Genomic DNA, 21,833 nt, shown 5'->3' with positions numbered 1-21,833 from the left:
TGGGAGTAAAGCCAAGCAAACAATCATGTACTGTAAGCAGAATCTTAAAAAAAAAAAGCAATACCTTGCTGACTAGGCAGCCAATGAGGAATGATAAGATAAAGGCTGATGTGATCATGTATTGATATGTAGCATCTGGTTGAACTGTAAGTCAAATAAGGGGCATGTTCTGTCCTGAGAGAGAGAAACAGAGAAAGAGAGAGAGAGAAAGAGAGAGACCCCCATAATTTTTTTTAATGAGCTAACTTGTTTTCCTCAAATTATAATGTACACAGTTCAGGAATAACAAATCTTGTCACTGATGGCTTTGAAATTTTGTCCATATTTATCTGAGTGTAAATTACACTTATTACATGTATAATTTTTTTTCCCTCTGATGCAGACCTGTTGCAGCTTCGGGGTTTTATGGTATAGGCAACTGTGTTTTTCTTGAATTAACTGTGGCACAACTTTTTTTTTTTTTTTTAAAGAATTTCACTTATTTATTTATTTATTTATTTTTTGGCTGTGTTGGGTCTTCGTTTCTGTGAGGGCTTTCTCTAGTTGCGGCAAGTGGGGGCCACTCTTCATCACGGTCAACTTTTGACATGTTTACAATTTTAGTCATCTTTTAGAATCCATGAAACTTGAGATCTTGGTGTAAAGTGGCAAAAGAAGGAAGCAATGTAGAACGTTGTTTGGAGGGATTATTTGTGTTCCAGTTTCAGAATGGGTTAGTGTAGATATTGGATGAGATGATATGGATTCAAGTCCTGGTCTCACAGTTTAAGAGCTGTGGGATTTGACAAGTAATTTATTGTAATGTGAGCTTTAGCATTCTCAGCTGTTCAATATACTTTCCTTATTGAGTTGCTAGGAGGATCACATGAATCAGGCTTAGTCTTGAACTTAGTACAGAGAAAACACTCAATAAATATTAGCTGCTATTATTGTTTTCAAACTAAAACATAAAATTCAAGCTGGAATCTGAAAATACTAATATTAGTTTAAAAACTCCTCATAACAATATTTACTTAAGAATCTCTTTGGATAACCAAATTTTACTGTACCAACTACAATGAAATAAAAAATGCCAATGCTGTAAAAAATAAAATACAATTCTGGTTGAAATGATAGACCTGTTTGGTACTTTTATTCAGTAAATCTAGTCAGTAAATCAAATTATTGACCTCTAGTCAATAAATCTTGTCCCTAGATTCATTTCATTTTGTATAAGATTCTCAGTATTCTCTCAAAGATGAATTTGGCTTGTTTTTACCTATTGTATACTTTATCAGTGTATGCCACCATGCTAGCTTTGTAAATATAAACACAAAACTGAGAACAAGGTAATTATCCAGAATATATACAGGCCGAAGAATCCACCATGGCAGTCCACGATCTGGGTTTCTGTATTATTGTAATCATTGAGCAGTCTTTCAAATCTCCATCTTTATTTTGGCATAAATCTAAACAAGTACCTGAAATGCATTTGTCAAAAAAGGAAGAGGAAAAAAAAAGGAAGAGGCTGAATACATATGCTCTCTTCCAAGGAGGAGAAATAACAAGAGAAGTTCTGTTCAAAGCCTTGCTTGATGTGTGTGCCCCTCTGCACAAATGGGCCGTCTTCCTTACCTCTCCCATGGCTCTTGCTGAAGTTGACCTGTTTCCTCTCCTTTAGCCACCTTTGTCTCCCTGCTGTTTCTTGGACACTCCAGGCCTGCTTATTCTTTCAAGGTCCTCTTTCTTCCTGGGATGCCCTGTCTCCCAGATGGCAGCATGTCTCAATCCTTTTCTCTTTGCCAATTTTCAAGGTCACTTTCTTAATATAGAGTTTTCAGACTATCCTGTTTGAAATTCCCTCTCCACACACATTCCCTATCCTCTTCTTTTCTTTATTTCTCATTATAGCACTCCTTACTCTCCGTAAACTTTTTTTTTCTTTATTTCTAGTCTCTCAAATTGGAACTTGGCCATTAGCATATAAACCAATGAGGGTAGGGATTTATATCTGTTTCATTCACTGGTATAAACCCTATGAACTCAGAACAGTGCCAAGTACATGATAGGCATTGATTCTTGTTTGTTGACTAAATGACTACATATATCCTTTCTTAAGTTGGGTTTTCCTAGAATTAGAACTTGCATTCACAAGAATTTGAGTATAAGTAGTTTATTGGGGAGATGATTCCAGAAATCAGTAATGGGGGAGGCAGTTAACCAAGGAAGGGAAGGAGGAATAGAAGGTATATTATTGAGCAAGTTACTGCAGGAATGAGATCTATTCTACCAGGAAATTCTGTGAGATAATGTAGAATACTCAGTTACCCTAAACAGAGGACACAGCTGAGATATTTATTCACCAACTCCTGTCAGTCATTGGTTTAACACTGCTCCAAGGAAAGGAAGGGCATTAGTGCCTAACAAGCACCTCCGGATTGGGGCCAAGCAGAGAGTCACATGTGCTTGTAGTTAGAAGTCATTGGCTTAGCATAGACAGGCATGACGGATATCAAGGATTGTAGATGGGGCACTGACAGCATACATTTCAAGTCCATGTACCAGAACAAGACTTCATTGCTTTGTGATTCAAGAATCTAAGGATATTCCTCCGTTTGAGGGACCCTGAATAGCTCAATGTGTTGTTTCTCTTCTACTCCCACCATAGATTTACAACCAAACCTTTGTATTCAGCTGATATCAGATTTAAATATGCATTAAATTCATTTTAAAGGAAAAAAAATTGACAAAAGAGAATCTTGAAGTCTGTATAAGTATGTAAGGGGCAGGAGAGTATCCTACTATATATCCACATAATTAGATCAGAGTCTAAGATTGAAAAGTGTTGGTCACTATCATCTAGCACAACTATTTCCACTTCCTCTTTTTATCCTTTTTCAGTAATTTCCTTACAGCCTGTCAGTTGGGTCCTTAAAAATAGAGTCTATGTTATTATTGTGACTTTCCATAATCTGCTCTGTTGAAATGATTTTACATATGAAAATAAGGCATGATATGACAATAGAGACTTGAAGTAGCTTAGCAGAAAGTGAGATTGGCCACCAGAAAATGGTATTGCTAAAACATGCTTTTTCTTCATATACCCTTTCCTCCAGATAAAAAGCAGTGTTTCTCCTAAGCATTGCAAACCATCTAAACTATGGCTTCTCTAAGGCATTTAGGGTATTGAGGAGAAGATAAACGAAAACTGTGTTCTAGTTGCATACTAAATATTTCTATCTATGATGGCAAACAAAGAAAGGGAAAATTAAATGCTTTACATGGGTTTGAATAATGTTTTAAATGATTCAGTGAAAAAGAGGTGTAAGAGGTGGAGCTTCAATATGGCGGAAGAGTAAGACGCGGAGATCACCTTCCTCCCCACAAATACATCAGAAATACATCTACATGTGGAACAACTCCTACAGAACACCTACTGAACGCTGGCAGAAGACCTCAGACCTCCCAAAAGGCAAGAAGCTCCCCACTTGTACCTGGGTAGGGCAAAAGAAAAAAGAAAAAACAGAAACAAAATAATAGGGACGGGACCTGCACCAGTGGGAGGGAGCTGTGAAAGAGGAAAGGTTTCCACACACTAGGAAGGCCCTTCGTGGGCGGAGACTGCGGGTGGCGGAGGGGGGCAGCTTCGGAGCCACGGAGGAGAGCGCAGCAACAGGGGTGCGGAGGGCAAAGCAGAGAGATTCCCGCACAGAGGCTCAGTGCCGAGCAGCACTCACCAGCCCGAGAGGCTTGTCTGCTCACCCGCCGGGGCGGGCGGGGGGCTGGGAGCGGAGGCTTAGGCCTAGGTCGGATCGCAGGGAGAGGACTGGGGTTGGCTGTGTTAACACAGCCTGAAGGGGTTAACGCACCACAGCTAGCCGGGAGGCAGTCCGGGAAAAGGTCTGGAGCTGCCGAAGAGGCAAGAGACTTTTTCTTGCCTCTTTGTTTCCTGGTGTGCGAGAAGAGGGGATTCAGAGTGCTGCCTAAACGAGCTCCAGAGACGGGCGCGAGCCGCGGCTATCAGCGCGGACCCCAGAGACGGGCATGAGACGCTCAGGCTGCTGCTGCAGCCACCAAGAAGCCTGTGTACAAGCACAGGTCACTATCCACACCTCCCCTCCTGGGAGCCTGTGCAGCCCACCACTGCCAGGGTCCCGTGATCCAGGGACAACTTCCCCGGGAGAACGCACGGCACGCCTCAGGATGGTGCAACGTCACGCTGGCTTCTGCTGCTGCAGGCTCTCCCCGCATCCGTACCCCTCCCTACCCCGGCCTGAGTGAGCCAGAGCCCCCGAAGCAGCTGCTCCTTTAACCCCGTCCTGTCTGAGCGAAGAACAGACACCCTCAGGCGACCTACACGCAGAGGTGGGTCCAAATCCAAAGCTGAACCCCAGGAGTTGTGCGAACAAAGAAGAGAAAGGGAAATTTCTCCCAGCAGCCTCAGGAGGAGCGGATTAAATCTGCACAATCAACTAGAGGTACCCTGCAGCTGTGGAATACCTGAATAGACAACGAATCATCCCAAATTGAGGTGGACTTTGGGAGCAACGATATATATATATATATTTTTTTTTTTTCCTTTTTCTCTTTTTGTGAGTGTGTATGTGTATGCTTCTGAGTGTGATTTTGTCTGTATACCTTTGCTTTTACCATTTGTCCTGCAGTTCTGTCTGTCCATTATTTATTTATTTATTTATTTTTATAGTATAGTTTTCAGCACTTGTTATCATTGGTGGATTTGTTTTTTGGTTTGGTTCTCTTTCTTTCTTTCTTTCTTTCTTTTTAATTGCTTTAAAAATTTTTTAATAATTATTTTTTGTTTTTTATTTTAATAACTTTTATTTTATCTTTTCCTTTCTTTCTTTCTTTTTTTCTCCCTTTAATTCTGAGCTGTGTGGATGACAGGCTCTTGTTGCTCCAACCAGGCATCAGGGCTGTGCCTCTGAGGTGGGAGAGCCAAGTTCAGGACATTGGCCCACCAGAGACCACCCAGCTCCACGTAATATCAAATGGCAAAAATCTCCCAGAGATCTCCATCTCAATGCCAACACCCAGCTCCACTCAACGACCAGCAAGCTACAGTGCTGGACACCCTATGCCAAACAACTTGCAAGACAGGAACACAACTCCACCCATTAGCAGAGAGGCTGCCTAAAATCATAATAAGGTCACAGACACCCCAAAACACACCACCAGATGTGGACCTGCCCACCAGAAACACAAGATCCAGCCTCATCCACCAGAACACAGGCACTAGTCCCCTCCACCAGGAAGCCTACACAACCCACTGAACCAACCTTAGCCACTGGGGGCAGACACCAAAAACAATGGGAACTACGAACCTGCAGCCTGCGAAAAGGAGACCCCAAACACAGTAAGTTAAGCAAAATGAGAAGACAAAGAAAACACAGCAGATAAAGGAGCAAAGTAAAAACCCACCAGACCTAACAAATGAAGAGGAAATAGGCAGTCTACCTGAAAAAGAATTCAGAATATTGACAGTAAAGAAGGTCAAAAATCATAGAAAGAGAATGGAGAAAATACAAGAAACGTTTAACAAGGACGTAGAAGAACTAAAGAGTAAACAATCATGAGCAACACAATAAATGAAATTTAAAATTCTCTAGAAGGGATCAATAGCAGAATAACTGAAGCAGAAGAATGGATAAGTGACCTGGAAGATAAAATAGTGGAAATAACTACTGCAGAGCAGAAGAAAGAAAAAAGAATGAAAAGAATTGAGGACAGTCTCAGAGACCTCTGGGACAATATTAAACGCACCAACATTCGAATTATAGGGGTCCCAGAAGAGGAAGAGAAAAAGAAAGGGACTGAGAAAATATTTGAAGAGATTATAGTTGAAAACTTCCCTAATATGGGTAAGGAAATAGTTAATCAAGTCCAAGAAGCACAGAGAGTCCCATACAGGGTAAATCCAAGGAGAAACATGCCAAGACATATATTAATAAAACTATCAAAAATTAAATACAAAGAAAAAATATTAAAAGCAGCAAGGGAAAAACAACAAATAACATACAAGGGAATCCCCATAAGGTTAACAGCTGATCTTCCATCAGAAACTCTGCAAGCCAGAAGGGAGTGTCAGGACATATTTAGAGTGATGAAAGGGAAAAACCTACAATCAAGATTACTCTATCCAGCAAGGATCTCATTCAGATTTGATGGAGAAATTAAAACCTTTACAGACAAGCAAAAGCTAAGAGAATTCAGCACCACCAAACCAGCTTTACAACAAATGCTGAAGGAACTTCCCTAGGCAGGAAACACAAGAGAAGGAAAAGACCTACAATAAAAAACTCAAAACAATTAAGAAAATGGTAATAGGAACATACATATTGATAATTACCTTAAATGTAAATGGATTAAATGCTCCAACCAAAAGACATAGACTGGCTGAATGGATACAAAAAGAAGACCCATATATACGCTGTCTACAAGAGACCCACTTCAGACCTAGGGACACATACAGACTGAAAGTGAGGGGATGGAAAAAGATATTCCAAGCAAATGGAAATCAAAAGGAAGCTGGAGTAGCAATTCTCATATCAGACAAAATAGACTTTAAAACAAAGACTATTACAAGAGACAAAGAAGGACACAACATAATCATCAAGGGATCAAACCAAGAAGAAGATATAATAATTGTAAATATTTATGCACCCAACATAGGAGCACCTCAATAAGGCAAATACTAACAGCCATAAAAGGGGAAATTGACAGTAACACAATCATAGTAGGGGACTTTAACACCCCACTTTCACCAATGGACAGATCATCCAAAATGAAAAAAGGAAACACAAGCTTTAAATGATACATTAAACAAGATGGACTTAACTGATATTTATAGGGCATTCCTTCCAAAAACAAAAGAATACTCATTCTTCTCAAGTGCTCATGGAACATTCTCCAGGATAGATCATATCTTGAGTCACAAATCAAGCCTTGGTAAATTTAAGAATATTGAAATCATATCAAGTATCTTTTCTGACCACAACGCTATGAGACTAGATATCAATTACAGGAAAAAATGTGTCAAAGATACAAACACATGGAGGCTAAACAATACACTACTTAATAACCAAGAGATCACTGAAGAAATCAAAGAGGAAATCAAAAAATATCTAGAAACAAATGACAATGAAAACATGACGACCAAAACCTATGGGATGCAGCAAAAGCAGTTCTAAGAGGGAAGTTTATAGCAATACAATCCTACCTTAAGAAACAAGGAACATCTCAAATAAACAACCTAACCTTACACCTAAAGCAATTAGAGAAAGAAGAACAGAAAAACCCCAAAGTTAGCAGAAGGAAAGAAATCATAAAGAGCAGATCAGAAATAAATGAAAAAGAAATGAAGGAAATGATAGCAAAGATCAATAAAGCTAAAAGCTGGTTCTTTGAGAAGTAAACAAAATTGATAAATGATTAACCAGACTCATCAAGAAAAAAAGGGAGAAGGCTCAAATCAACAGAATTAGAAATGAAAAGGGGGAAGTAACAACTGACACTGCAGAAATACAAGGGATCATGAGAGATTACTACAAGCACCTATATGGCAATAAAATGGACAACCTGGAGGAAATGGACAAATTCTTAGAAAAGCACAACCTTGTGAGGCTGAACCAGGAAGAAATAGAAAATATGAATAGACCAATCACAAGCACTGAAATTGAAACTGTGATTAAAAATCTTCCAACTAACAAAAGCCCTGGACCAGATGGATTCACAGGCAAATTCTGTCAAACCTTTAGAGATGAGCTAATACCTATTCTTCTCAAACTCTTCCAAAATATAGCAGAGAGAGGAACACTCCCAAACTCATTCTATGAGGCCACCATCACCCTGATACCAAAACCAGACAAAGATGTCACAAAAAAAGAAAACTACAGACCAACATCACTGATGAACATAGATGCAAAACTCCTCAACGAAATACTAGCAAATAGAGTCCAACAGCGCCTTAAAAGGATCATACACCATGATCAAGTGGGGTTTATCCCAGGAATGCAAGGATTCTTCAATATACGCAAATCAATCAATGTGATACACCATATTAACAAATTGAAGGAGAAAAATCATATGATCATCTCAATAGATGCAGAGAAAGTTTTCGTCAAATTTAAACACCCATTTATGATAAAAACCCTCCAGAAAGTAGGCATAGAGGGAACTTACCTCAACATAATAAAGGCCATATATGACAAACCCACAGCCAACATCGTCCTCAGTGGTGAAAAACTGAAACCATTTCCACTAAGGTCAGGAACAAGACAAGGTTGCCCACTCTCACCACTATTATTCAACATAGTTTTGGAAGTGTTAGCCACAGCAATCAGAGAAGAAAAAGAAATAAAAGGAATCCAAATCGGAAAAGAAGAAGTAAAGCTGTCACTGTTTGCAGATGACATGATAGTATACATAGAGAATCCTAAAGATGCTACCAGAGAACTACTAAAGCTAATCAATGAATCTGGTAAGGTAGCAGGATACAAAATTAATGCACAGAAATCTCTTGCATTCCTATACACTAATGATGAAAAATCTGAAAATGAAATTAAGGAAACACTCCCATTTACCATTGCAACAACAAAAAATAAAATACCTAGGAACAAACCTACCTAAGGGGACAAAAGACCTGTATGCAGAAAATTATAAGACACTGATGAAAGAAATTAAAGATGATACAAATACATGGAGAGATATACCATGTTCTTGGATTGGAAGAATCAACATTGTGAAAATGACTCTACTACCCAAAGCAATCTACAGATTCAATGCAATCCCTATCAAACTACCACTGGCATTTTTCACAGAACTAGAACAAAGAATTTCACAATTTGTATGGAAACACAAAAGACCCCAAATAGCCAAAGGAATCTTGAGAAAGCAAAATGGAGCTGGAGTAATCAGGCTCCCTACCTTCAGACTATACTACAATAGTTACAGTAATCAAGACAGTATGGTACTGGCACAAAACCAGAAATATAGATCAATAGAACAGGATAGAAAGCCTAGAGATAAACCCACGCACATATGATCACCTTATCTTTGATAAAGGAGGCAAGAGTATACAATGGAGAAAAGACAGCCTCTTCAATAAGTGGTGCTGGGAAAACTGGACAGCTACATGTAAAAGAATGAAATTAGAACACTCCCTAACACCATACACAAAAATAAACTCAAAATGGATTAAAGACCTAAATGTAAGGCCAGACACTATCAAACTCTTAGAGGAAAACATAGGCAGAACACTCTATGACATAAATCACAGTAAGATCCTCTTTGACCCACCTCCTAGAGAAATGGAAATAAAAACAAAAATAAACAAATGGGACCTAATGAAACTTAAAAGCTTTTGCACATCAAAGGAAACCATAAACAAGATGAAAAGACAACCCTCAGAATGGGAGAAAATATTTGCAAATGAAGCAACTGACAAAGGATTAATCTCCAAAATTTACAAGCAGCTCATGCAGCTCAATATCAAAAAAACAAACAACCCAATCCAAAAATGGATAGAAGACCTAAACAGATATTTCTCCAGAGAAGATATACAGATTGCCAACAAACCCATGAAAAAAATGTTCAACATCACTAATCATTAGAGAAATGCAAATCAAAACTACAATGCGATATCATCTCACAGCAGTCAGAATGGCCATCATCAAAAAATCTAGAAACAATAAATTCTGGAGAGGGTGTGGAGAAAAGGGAACCCTCTTGCACTGTTGGTGGGAATGTAAATTGATACAGCCACTATGGAGAACAGTATGGAGGTTCCTTAAAAAACTGAAAATAGAACTACCATATGACCCAGCAATCCCACTACTGGGCATGTACCCTGAGAAAACCATAACTCAAAAGGAGTCATGTACCTCAGTGTTCATTGCAGCTCTATTTACAATAACATGGAAGCAACCTAAGTGTCCATTGACAGATGAATGGATAAAGAAAATGTGGCACATATAGACAATGGAATATTACTCAGCCATAAAAAGAAACGAAATTGAGGTATTTGTAGTGAGGTGGATGGACCTAGAGTCTGTCATACAGAGTGAAGTAAGTCAGAAAGAAAAAAACAAATACCGTATGCTATTGCATATATACGGAATCTAAAAAAAACAAAAAACAAAAAAAGTGGTCATGAAGAACCTAGGGGCAAGATGGGAATAAAGACGCAGAACTACTAGAGAATGGACTTGAGGACATGGGGAGGGGGAATGGTAAGCTGGGAGAAAGTGAGAGAGTGGTAGTTTATATATGGACATATAAACACTACCAAATGTAAAATAGATAGCTAGTGGGAAGCAGTCGCATAGCACAGGGAGATCAGCTTGGTGCTTTGTGACCAGCTGGAAGGGTGGGATAGGGAGGGTGGGAGGGAGTGAGACGCAAGAGGGAAGAGATATGAGGGTATATGTATATGTATAACTGATCCACTTTGTTATACAGCAGAAACTAACACACCATTGTAAAGCAATTATACTCCAATAAAAACATAAAAAAAAAGAGTTGTATGAGAAATAATCATGCCACTCAATACTAGAAATACTAAAAACAAAGTACTATCAATACAAGAAAGCTAAAAATATTTGTATTTTAGTCCAATTCTCCATGAATTTATACACAAATTAAAAGTATTATAGTGAGAAAATTCGACAATATCAAAATCCTGAAAAACTGAGAGCATATTGAATAAGTGAAGTGATCAAAGTGATCTATTTGTGTATATGTGTATATATATACGTGTGTGTGTGTATTGGGGCCTTGACTTTTCAAAGTATTAAGGTAATAAATGATATCAAATACAAACCACCAAATAGAAGTGTTGAAAAAGAAAAAATGTTAAATATTTGAATAGTTTGCTACAAATTCATTAACACATTTTTCTGACATTTCTAACTAAATTCATTAAGCACTTTCCAAAGTATGTTACTATTGCTTAATTGTCACTAGTTACTACTTATGAAGCCAGGTTTCATTTCAATGCTCTATGTATTTTCCTTCAGTTTTTAGCCTTCAGGAAATTGAGGCACAAAGAAGACAAATAATTACTACCCTAGGTTGCACATGAGTAAGAGCCATAATTAAGATTCAAATCGAGTTCTGCCTTTAATGCTCTGCTTCTTTCCACTGTGTATTCCTCATTGCCCCAACCAGATCAGGGTCTGTTGTCTATCCAAAATTGAGCAATTGTCTGTTGACTCTTAATCAATAGGGTCAGACCAAATAGACAAATGTAATCTACTGTATATTAAAAAATATTTTGGTAGACTTACTTTTTAATTGCCTCAAATTGCTTTTACTTTGCTTTTAAACTAAAACATAGAATCATTATTTAGAAAAATGCAGGAAGAGGCTTATTTTGTTTTTCTCTTAAGCTGGAAGAGGGAGCGTAAGTAGAATTGTTAGACCATGACTACCAGAATCTCTAACCAAAGCTCAGGAGTAACTCTGAAGGGAAATACCCTACTCATACCTTCGTATTATGGAGATTTGGGTTCCTCTTCATCTGTGAATCACAAGTGTAAATTTGTTTGTACAATATTACCATACAATCTGTCATGACTACAGACCGTTGAAAAGAGAATGATGAATGGAATTGTAGGGGTTTGGCAGATGACGTACAGAGGGTGTTGACAAAAGATGAGATAATAACTACTTCCCCTCACTTCACACCCATAACATTATAATACAAATTTTTAAATAAGAAAAAAAACCACAAATTCTTGTCAAATGCGATAGATGGCATTACAGGATGTAATATGACACTTTCTGAAACTGCATAATGTGAATTCAAAAAATTTCCCTTGAAAATTACACTGTATTGACATGCAATTTTTAAAATGTCATTATTGGAGCTTCTAGAGAGCTAGCTTATTATAGATTCATCTCTTTATAAAGAAAACATGTCAGTGTTAATTTGTTTTACTTTATAAGCCTTTTTCTTCTCTACCTGGGAGAATAATGTAAAAATTTTTTTAAAAATTAATAATTCAAAAGCAAAACAGAAGTAGGAGAATCCCATGGGGACATGCTGCAGCTGGCATTGTTATTCTCAACTGTTGGTGCATCCACATATTATTGCCACTTCCCCTAGAAGAACAGGTTGTGCATGTAAGTGCTCATTGAGGAATATTACCCTGATTGATGAGAAGTAACATGAAATTAATTTTCATATCCACCAGACACTTTACAATGCAAGGCAACCTGCAGTTTTCCAGATAATCAATATCACTAAATGCTGTAATCGTGTTTTTCATGTAGAGAATATGCTCAAAAAAAGGTGTACCATCTCCCATTTTCATGGAAACCTGGGTTTACAAATCACTTTTAAATAGAGACTGATTTTGAGACTTCTTGTGGAAAGAGACTGATTTTCCCAGGTAATTATAAACCAATGAAATAGCTTGGGAATTATGTAAATCAGCACATACAGAAAAAAATATTAATATTAAGAGTCCGTACTATTTCTAAGCAAAATATAGTATGGTATTTGCGTTAGTTAGGACTCTTGTCTGTAAACAAAAGAAATCCAACACAAACCAGTGGGAAAATAAATTTTCTGCCTCGATTCCAAGGAGTGGATGGAATTGACTTCAGGCGCAATTTGGATCCAAGTATTCACATAGAGTCACAAGAGCCTTATCTTCTTTTTCTCCAGTTCTAAACTATTCCTTATGTTGGCTTCTGAGATGGGTACGCTCTACACGGTTTTTTAATGACCCATGGCAACTTGAGGTTATAATACTTGCAATCTTGAAAGGAAAGAAATGTTCTCTCTTTCAGTAGCCATGGAAATCACCTCAAATTGCTTTAATTGGTCTTGTTTATGTATTGACAGAGACTCCTAAATTGCCTATCAATATACCCATTTTTTCACTTCCCCCTTAGAAACAGAACCCTAAGTCTTTTGTTGACACATTGCTATTCAGAATGTCATCACATTTCCCATCTCCCCTTGAAGCTAGATATTGTCACGTGGCTAAGTTATGACCATTGAAATGTAAGCAGAAGTATTGTGTGGAACTTCCAGGAAGAATACTTTAAGGGAGTTTTCTTAAAATAAAAAGCCTTCTTCTTTTGCCTTTCTGCCCTTACTCCTTCAGGCCTGCAAGGTGATGACTCAAGCACTAGTAGTCATCTTGGGCCATGAAGTGACTAAGAAAAATGGTAGCCATTAGTTAGGATGGATGGTGGAGCAGAATGATAGAAATCTGTGCTCCTTAGGACATTATCTAGCCACCATACAATCTCTGCACTGCCCTCCTCCATACCTCTTTAATGCTAAGGAAGAATAATCATCTATCAGGTTTAAGCTGTAAAATATTTTTTTAAACATCACTAACATGACTGTTGTGGACCAATTGTGTTCTAGGGGATGAGGCCACCTTGGGTCATATGGTCCTCCCCTGTGACAGTGGAGGCAATGGCCCATGAATAACAGCTTCACCAGGGGTGGATATAGTAGTTTCAAAAGGACAAAAAAAGTCAATAATAATGTTATATATCTATTATGTTCATGTCAGCCAAAAAGTATGTGCCAATAAATCCTACCTACTATAGAACATAAGGAAGAGAATATATTTCCTTGTATCATCACTGTTGAGGAATTCATGACCAGTCAACAAGGTTTAGAATATTTGTGAGCAGCATATATAGGTATTCATTTCCATATGATGCTAACAGAGACCTGGAGGGGGGTTTAGAGTGAGAGAGAAAAACTGTATAAGGTTGATTTAAAGAAAGAACATAATGACATCTATAGAGAGAAGTTATGCTTTGATAGTTAACAGATGGTTATCCTGCCCCCAAGACGAGACAAGCTTTTCTACAAAAGAAGGTGCTCCAGTTCTAACTCCACTTCTAATGTCATGCTTCTGACTCTACGATGTTATCATCTGGAACACAGGGAAACAAGGAGATACCATGATGGAGGCTCAACTTCTCATAGTTCTTTTTGCCTCAGTGTTTCTGTGACTATATTACTCACTTTTTTGGTAACAAAATCATTGCATGTTACCAAACTGTCTGTAATCATCATGTTTCCTGAACTGGAAGATAGATAGTGATGATTACAAAAGAACATTAGCAAGAGCAACAGACTCCATATTTCCAATATTTCACTTTTGAATGTGAAGAAAAATTTGTAGGTTCATTTTCTTAATGATGTCTTTTAAAGAATAAAAAAAATTTAATTTTGGTTAAGTTCGATTTACCAATTTTTCTCTTATTATTATTTTGTGTGTTCTATCTAAGAAATCTTTGCCTACTCCAAGATTATGAAAATATCTTCCTATATTCTAGAAGCTTTATATTACATTTATGATCATCTCATTAATTTTTGTGTATGGGTAGGATAGGTTGAAATTTACCTTTTTCATATAGATAGCCACTTGTTTCAGTAATAGTTGCTTAAAAAGACTTTCCTTTCCCCATTAAACTGATTTGGAGCCTTTGTTGAAATCAGTTGACTATATGTGTAGTCTTATATTTCTGGTTTCATTTTGCTTAATACTCTACTCTCATGATTACTGTAACTTTATAGTAACTAGAAATCAGGTACTGTAAATACTCTAACTTTGTTCTTTTTTCAGTATTGGTTGATTGTTCTAGATCCTTTGCATTTCAATATAATTTTAGAATAATCTATTTCTTAAAAGTAATTAGATTAGGATAACCTATTCCCTCAAAAATAACTTGCTGGAATTTTTATAGGGGTTTCATTAAGTCTATATATTCATTTAGAGAAAATTATAGCAATTTGAGTTTTCTAATCCATGAGCATGATATATCACTGCATTTTCTTGGAGATTATTCACTTTCTCTCAGCAATTTTTATAGTTTTCAGTATGAAGGTCTTACACAAATTTCACTAGTTTTATTTCTAGGTATTTGTTGTTTTATTGATACCATTGTAAAAGTTTTTCTTTAAGTTTAATGTTTTGTTATTGCTAATATATAGAAGTATAATTAAATATATACATTGACGTTGTATCCTATGGCCTTCTCAAATTCACTTAATTCCAGCAGTTTATGGATTCCTTTGGATTCCTTTTAGTATAAAGAGAAACTTAAATCTTTCTTTCACCCCTGTCTCTCAGTCCACTTCCCTAGTTCTTGCTCTGCAAGACATCACAGCACCAGATTTTTTAATTTCTTTTCGGAAATAAGCAAAGCATATACAAAGAAGCACCAATAGTACTGCAGTATGCATTACATATAGTTTTGTGTTTTGGTGGTCCCTCACTCCACCTTTCTGAGAGGATCAAATTTGTCATGAGTATCTACAATTCATATGAAAATGTATTAAACAAAGAAAACAAGTTTTCAAATACTATATTTGTTTTCTCTGAATTTATAATACCAAAAAATGGAATAAAGCATAGTTCTAATGCTGTTTAACAATATGAATTAATAGCTCTACATATTGTGAGTATTTTAATTACTCGAGAGTATTACAATTTGGGATTATATATGTTCTGTTCTACAGTCAGTTTTGGGGGCGCCAGTGATTTTCAATATTGGCTGCTCATAGGAATCACTCAACTTGCTTTAATAAAAATACTGATGTGTGGGTTCCACCCCAGAGAGTCTGATTTTTTTGATGTGGGATATGGACTAAGCAAAGGGAGTTTTTAAAGTTCCCTAGGTGATTTTAATGTGAAGCCAATTTGAGAACTGCTGTTTTACACCTTACTAAAAGAAATATATATATATATATATATATATATATATATATATATATATATATATATATATATATATATATATATATATATATATATTCTCCTCAAGGGAGATTTTAAATGCAGAAAAAGTCTATATAGTTTATATAGTTTGTATTTGTAATTTTTATAAGCAGTGTCATGGATCAAAAAGTTAAATAACTTGGAAACATAAAATTCGAGTAACCTTACCTAAGGTAATTAACCTTTCCACGTACTGTTTCTGCACGCCCCAAATTGAAACCTTAGCAATGAACTGTTACTTGTTCTTGTTAAGAAATTAGCGCAGGTCTCTTTGAAACACAAAATATGATAAAAATGTTTAAACATAGAAAACAAAAGTACAAGGATTTAGGGGGGGAAAACTTAAAAACACATTGTGTTGATATTTAGTACTGATTGTTAACCTTTTGTAGTCACGGAGAATTGCTTGGGGACAATGTTGTAATACTAAGTCAAATGGTCTATTTGACTGATCCAGACTGCACTTTCTTATATTCTTCTATTCTAAAAATTTTAAGCAGTATTCTAAAATAATGCAAGCAACACATGGCAAGAAATAAATAAAACTAATGTTACCTAGAGTAGTAGTTTCAGAGGAGTTTGTTTTAATTGCCAAAATGAAATAACCATCTAAATAGTTCAGTATCAAATCCCATATTTTCAAGGCTTATTATTTAAGTTCCAATCGTCCTAACATATTGCTTGATTGAGATGTACATAATACTACATTAGAACTTCTGTAGATTTTAAACCAATTTTTAATCTAAAGTGAGGTATAACGCAGGCAAAAAGGATATATTACAAAACACAGCACTCAACACAGTGACACAAGTTAGGTTCTGAGTAATCATTAGCAGATAGGCAGGTAGGCAGGCAGGATGGAAGAGAGGCAGGGAAATATTCTCTCTCTCTTTCTCTATCTATTAATATCTATCTATCTATATGCATATATATATATTAGGCTATATATAATATACACTTATTAGTAGAACAATGCATTTGAAGTCTATCATGAGAATTTCTACAAAATGCAAAATGTTTCTTGAGCAGGATCTGTACATAAATTCCTCCTTTGCCATTTAAGACCTTTGTAAAATTGGAGAAATCAGTTAAACCCTTTCTTATTTTTCTCATTTATTTAAATGCATGTAATAGTACTTCTTAGGGATGTTTTGAATATTGAGTGTGAGCATGTTTATGGAAATGCTTATGCAAGAGGTGGGCTGGATCTTCAATATATGATCATTACTTTATTTTCATAATTAAACCTAAATCACTTTTGTTTTCATAATCTTATTTAAATCTGAATTTTATAAGATGCATTCTGAAGTAAAGAGTAGCAAGCACCACCAAATAGCTTATCTTCTCCTTTAGTTAATTTATTTTACTAATCTGAATCGTTGAACACTTCACGGTCCATCTCTAACATGGCTGAGAATAAGGAGTTGATCTAAGTATGTGAAAGAAAAATGTATCCTAAATTGTGCAATGACATTGTTACTCTTATTATTTTATGTATTTGAATTTATACCATCTTGATGCTTTTGACCCTTGGTACTCAGTGTGTGCCAGAGACCAAGGATGATGTTATCACTTAGAGAACTTGTTAGAATTCCAGATCTACTCAATCACAATCTCCATTTTAGCAAAATTCCCAACTAATTAATATGTACACACATTAAAGTTTAAGAAGTGCTGCCGTAGATTATAAACAGTTGGATATTACTCTTATGAAAATTTAAAAATATATGACCTAAACTCTGCATAAATTCTTATTGCATGAATTTTGATTCTAGATCCTATGGACACAGTTAGGTTTGTTGTAAAGAACACTAAATCAGGAGTCAAAGCACACTTTTTTTGATATTGGCTGTGCCATTTAATAGTAGTGAAAATGCATCAAGTTCTTAAACTTCTAAGAGTATCTGTTTTGTCATTTGTAAAGTGAAGGGCTAGTTAATACATCTCCTGATACTCAGTGGGATTATTTAGAGGTTCAGGTGAAATGGCACTTTAAGAATTTTCAAGGTCTGTACACATTAGGCGCTATTACAATCTATGAGTTTAGATCAGCTGACCACAGGTGGATTTTGAGTAAGAACTTCTAAGGGAGGAAGACAAGATGACAGCCAGAGTTTAATACCAATTTCTTTATAGCTGCTGCTTTATATCAGAAATAGAAGGTGGCTTAGGGAAGGAGTGTCCTAAAGAGAAAGGTAATTTTGGATAATTTTGATCCTTATTTTTACTGATTGATTTGTGTTGACTTTGAGTGGGTGGTCCAATCAGTTACTTTGTAATTAGCTCACAATGAAATTTTATTCAGAACTTGCCTTCAATTTTTCCTAGGGATGCTCTCAGTTAGTAACTGACTTGAGATCTGAGGAAATGTCATGTCCCCTGGATTTGGCATGGCAGTGAGGACATTGTGAGGGATGTCTTTATGGAAGTCAACGATGCAAATTCTGGTTCTTTCCATTACAGATAAAAAGACTTGTGGTCCTCATGAATTCCAATGTAAAAACAACAACTGTATTCCAGATCACTGGTGGTGTGATAGCCAAAATGACTGCAGTGATAATTCAGATGAAGAAAACTGTAGTAAGTAACTCTTGCTTGAGAACGTTGCAAGCTTGACAGCCTATTCAATAAGCAGGAGAGCAATTTTTAGTTCAGTTAAGGTATGAATTTGAACCTGTCTGTCCTGCAGCTCACATTTTTATACATATATTCACATTTGAACAAGAATATTCAGACTAAATTGACCTAAATCTCAAATGGTAGAATTATTGAAATGCTCATCCTGGGAGTTATTTTCTTACATTTATCAGAATTAGTATGAAAGTATCATGAGGTTTAATGCAACCCATTAGTATGCAGTGAAGGTAGCCCTTGATGCAAGTTCATACAAAGAGCTGAATGATATGGAGACAGTACAAAACATATCATTCTTTAATGGATGGAATTCATTTTATTTGTCTCAAATCCTTTTACACTATAAATTCACCCAAGAGCATCCTTCAGTGAAATATCATTTATTCTCTCTGGAGTGGTGAACACCATATGTATTCAGGATACTTTTCTCTCAAAATAGAATAAAGCTATTATCATCATCTTCCTCCTGCATTTTTATGTAATAAATTTAAAATACATTAATTAACCAACAATTTTATTTTCTAAGAAGCATGACAGTATGTAAAATTGTGATAGTATCTCTATCTTCTAGCATTAATTTCTGAATGTATTTCTTACTGGCACTTTCTTATGCTGCTGTTTAAATAAAGAGGCAATATAATCATGTTCAAAATAAGATAATAATCAAATTCCATTGATTAAATATTTATATTCTGCTACTTCCAAAAAGGATTTTATGATAACAATAATGTCTGCTCTTATGCATTGGACTTAGAGCATTCATTTCCCAAGATACAGGAGACAAAATAGGAATTGTTATATTAAAGCATGGGGATATATTATATAAAAGCATATGATTAGTAGAGTCACAGCCTTAATAAACCACTTGGATGTTCAATTTGCAAAATGTCAACTAATGTTTTGAATAACTTTCAGAACTTAATCTGACTAGTGTTTGAGTATCAGGTACATTAATTATGAAATCTCTGGATCATTATGATTATGAAATACTTTGAATATAGAAAGTATTACTCGCTCTTCACATAGATATCTCCCAAATGATTGTACTCTTTAGAAAGGTAAAGAGTATTGCAGAGAGTCATTAGAGTGTTCTAGATTCCTTTAATCAGTAATTAAAAAAACAATTTTTATATAGCATGTTTTTAGATTCTGTCCAGTGATTAAAATTCTAATGGGGTGATGGTGGTAAGAATAGAGGAGAAATATAAAAAAGAAACAATTATTATATACTTTTAATTTATTTTATTTGTATTTCAGAGCTTAAATACACAGATAACTACTTAGCTTAGTTTTGGATACATTTAGTGTTAGTTATCAATAATATACCTGAGAGGAAATGCCTGTGACTGAAGGATATTGAAAACAAGAGAGGGTAGGTGGGAAGGCAACACAAGAGACTCACATCTTGGAAGACCCTTTATTCAAGGGGTAATTTAAATTGTGTGAAAAGTTAGGTTACTGCTTTAATGAGAAATTAAGAAGAATTGAAGGGTTGAGAAAGCTCATTTCTGAGTCTCCTGGGGTTTCTCAAGTGGCTGAATATCATTTTGCTGACATCTCCTAAAAGTCATCTTCTGATGCAAGAAAGCAAGGAGAAGGAACATTGCCTCTCACTTGTCACCGTGGAAACTTAGTGATAAATCATTGTAGCCACAGAGCCCTTAAGAAAATGCAAGGGAATTGACTGCAGTATCAAGCATTGCAGTATAAAATACCCAATTATGTGTGTATTCCTTTTAGTTCCTACTCACTCTGAGCTTGTGGCTAAGACAAGTAATATTGATGAATTTGCAGAGGAGAGATGACAGTGAACAAGAATGAAGCATATTATAGTTGTGACATGGAAGAATAGAAGGCATACACAGGATAAGTATCAGAGAGGGTAACATGTTAAACATGTAAGAATACGTAAGAGAAAGGATCATGGGCTCTACATCATTGAGTGGTGTTTGAAGATACCATCTTGACTAGGCCAGAAAAATGGGAAGATTTAAGCATTGAAAATGCCAGTTCTGCATAGACAGAAGCTGAGTCTCTGAAGAATGAGAAGAAAAAATACAGTATATCTATAGGGAACACCAAGTGACTAGTCCTGTAGAAGTCAGCCTTAGAAAAAATACTGTTGCTGTATTCAAATACTTTCAAGATATTTCCAATATCTTATTATCAATTGAAATTATTATAATAATATGTATATAATTATAACAGAACTATTATAATTATATACACATAATTACAATATATATTGTAATAATGACTATATTATATACATCACATAATTTTATATATATAATTATAATATATATAGATGACAAAAATATACCCAAAAGGGCAGTGGTATAATGTTATTATGTTTTCTAAATATTATTAGTCAACGATATGCATTTTAGTGCACATTTTGTCATTTATTGTTAGCTCTTATTAAGTAGTGAAACATACCAGAGATAGTAAGTTGGCCTTATACAATAGCAACATGCTTTTTTTTTTTTTTTTTTTTACAGGCTGGCAATACTATCACACAACATTCGCTTGCATTCCATTGCCTCACTTATTTCTTTATCACGTTTATCTGAGTTCCTACTTAAATATCTGGAGATGGTCTAAGGAGTAGGGCTATGTCCCATGGTGTAACACAGTGCCAGACACATATTTAATATTAGCAATGTATTTTAAAATTTGCTTTTGGACTTCTTTGTTTATGAATCGTATATAATGAATTAACATTTTAAATTGTATTGGAAACATTCCAGCCATAGATATGACAAGAGCTGGAATAGCAGTGGAGCAATTAACTGCCAGCTATGTTTTAGTTTAATATGCTTTCTAATGTTTTATATCTACATAAGATAATTAGTCCATTGTCATTTCATCATCTGATGATGATCATTTCCCTTGTTAAGTGTTCAGCAGGGACACTTTGCTTCAGCAATGATTTCTGCTCTTAAAAATAAGAAAATTTCATTGTTATTGGAGTAATTTTGTAATCTGGATCAAAGGTTTGGTAATATTTGAGAAATCTCGACATCTCTACTATTTTCATAAGCAACAAATATATATAGCATGTGTGCCTTCTAAGTAATTGATGTGCAAAATAAAATTATTTCATATCTTTGCATTATTAAGAAGTAACTAGCATTCCAATAGATTTTAAAGTATCAAATAATTTGATCAACTAGATCAAGGTTTATGTAGAAAGACAAGCTGCATCTGCCTTATTTGAATTTCTAGTACTTTCACACTGAATTTATATGAGAAGATTTTTTGTATAGCATGTCAGTTATACTAATTGTATTCTAAAAATTCTGCTCAGATGCTCACACCCGCATTGATACAACTTTTGAACTTTATCACCGAGGTTTTATGATAATATACTCAGTGGAGAAATTGGAGTCTGGAAGCTTTTCTTCTATGCCACTAACTCTGTGGCTTTGAAAGTTGCTTTTA

General features: G+C 35.6%; 1 protein-coding gene across 1 annotated transcript in view; it reads left to right on the top strand.

Moving 5' to 3' along the window:
- Positions 1-21,833, top strand: part of LRP1B (LDL receptor related protein 1B) — a 1,885,740-nt gene that overhangs the window by 1,698,434 nt on the left and 165,473 nt on the right. The window contains exon 68 of the mRNA XM_082465229.1: positions 18,219-18,335. Within this exon, the coding sequence (XP_082321355.1) occupies positions 18,219-18,335 (117 nt within the window). The remainder of the gene's footprint in view (positions 1-18,218; positions 18,336-21,833) is intronic.

This window comes from Balaenoptera physalus, assembly GCF_965194825.1.
Source record: "Balaenoptera physalus genome assembly, chromosome: 6".
Taxonomy (NCBI): domain Eukaryota; kingdom Metazoa; phylum Chordata; class Mammalia; order Artiodactyla; family Balaenopteridae; genus Balaenoptera; species Balaenoptera physalus.
This window is presented reverse-complemented; position numbering and strand designations above follow the sequence as displayed.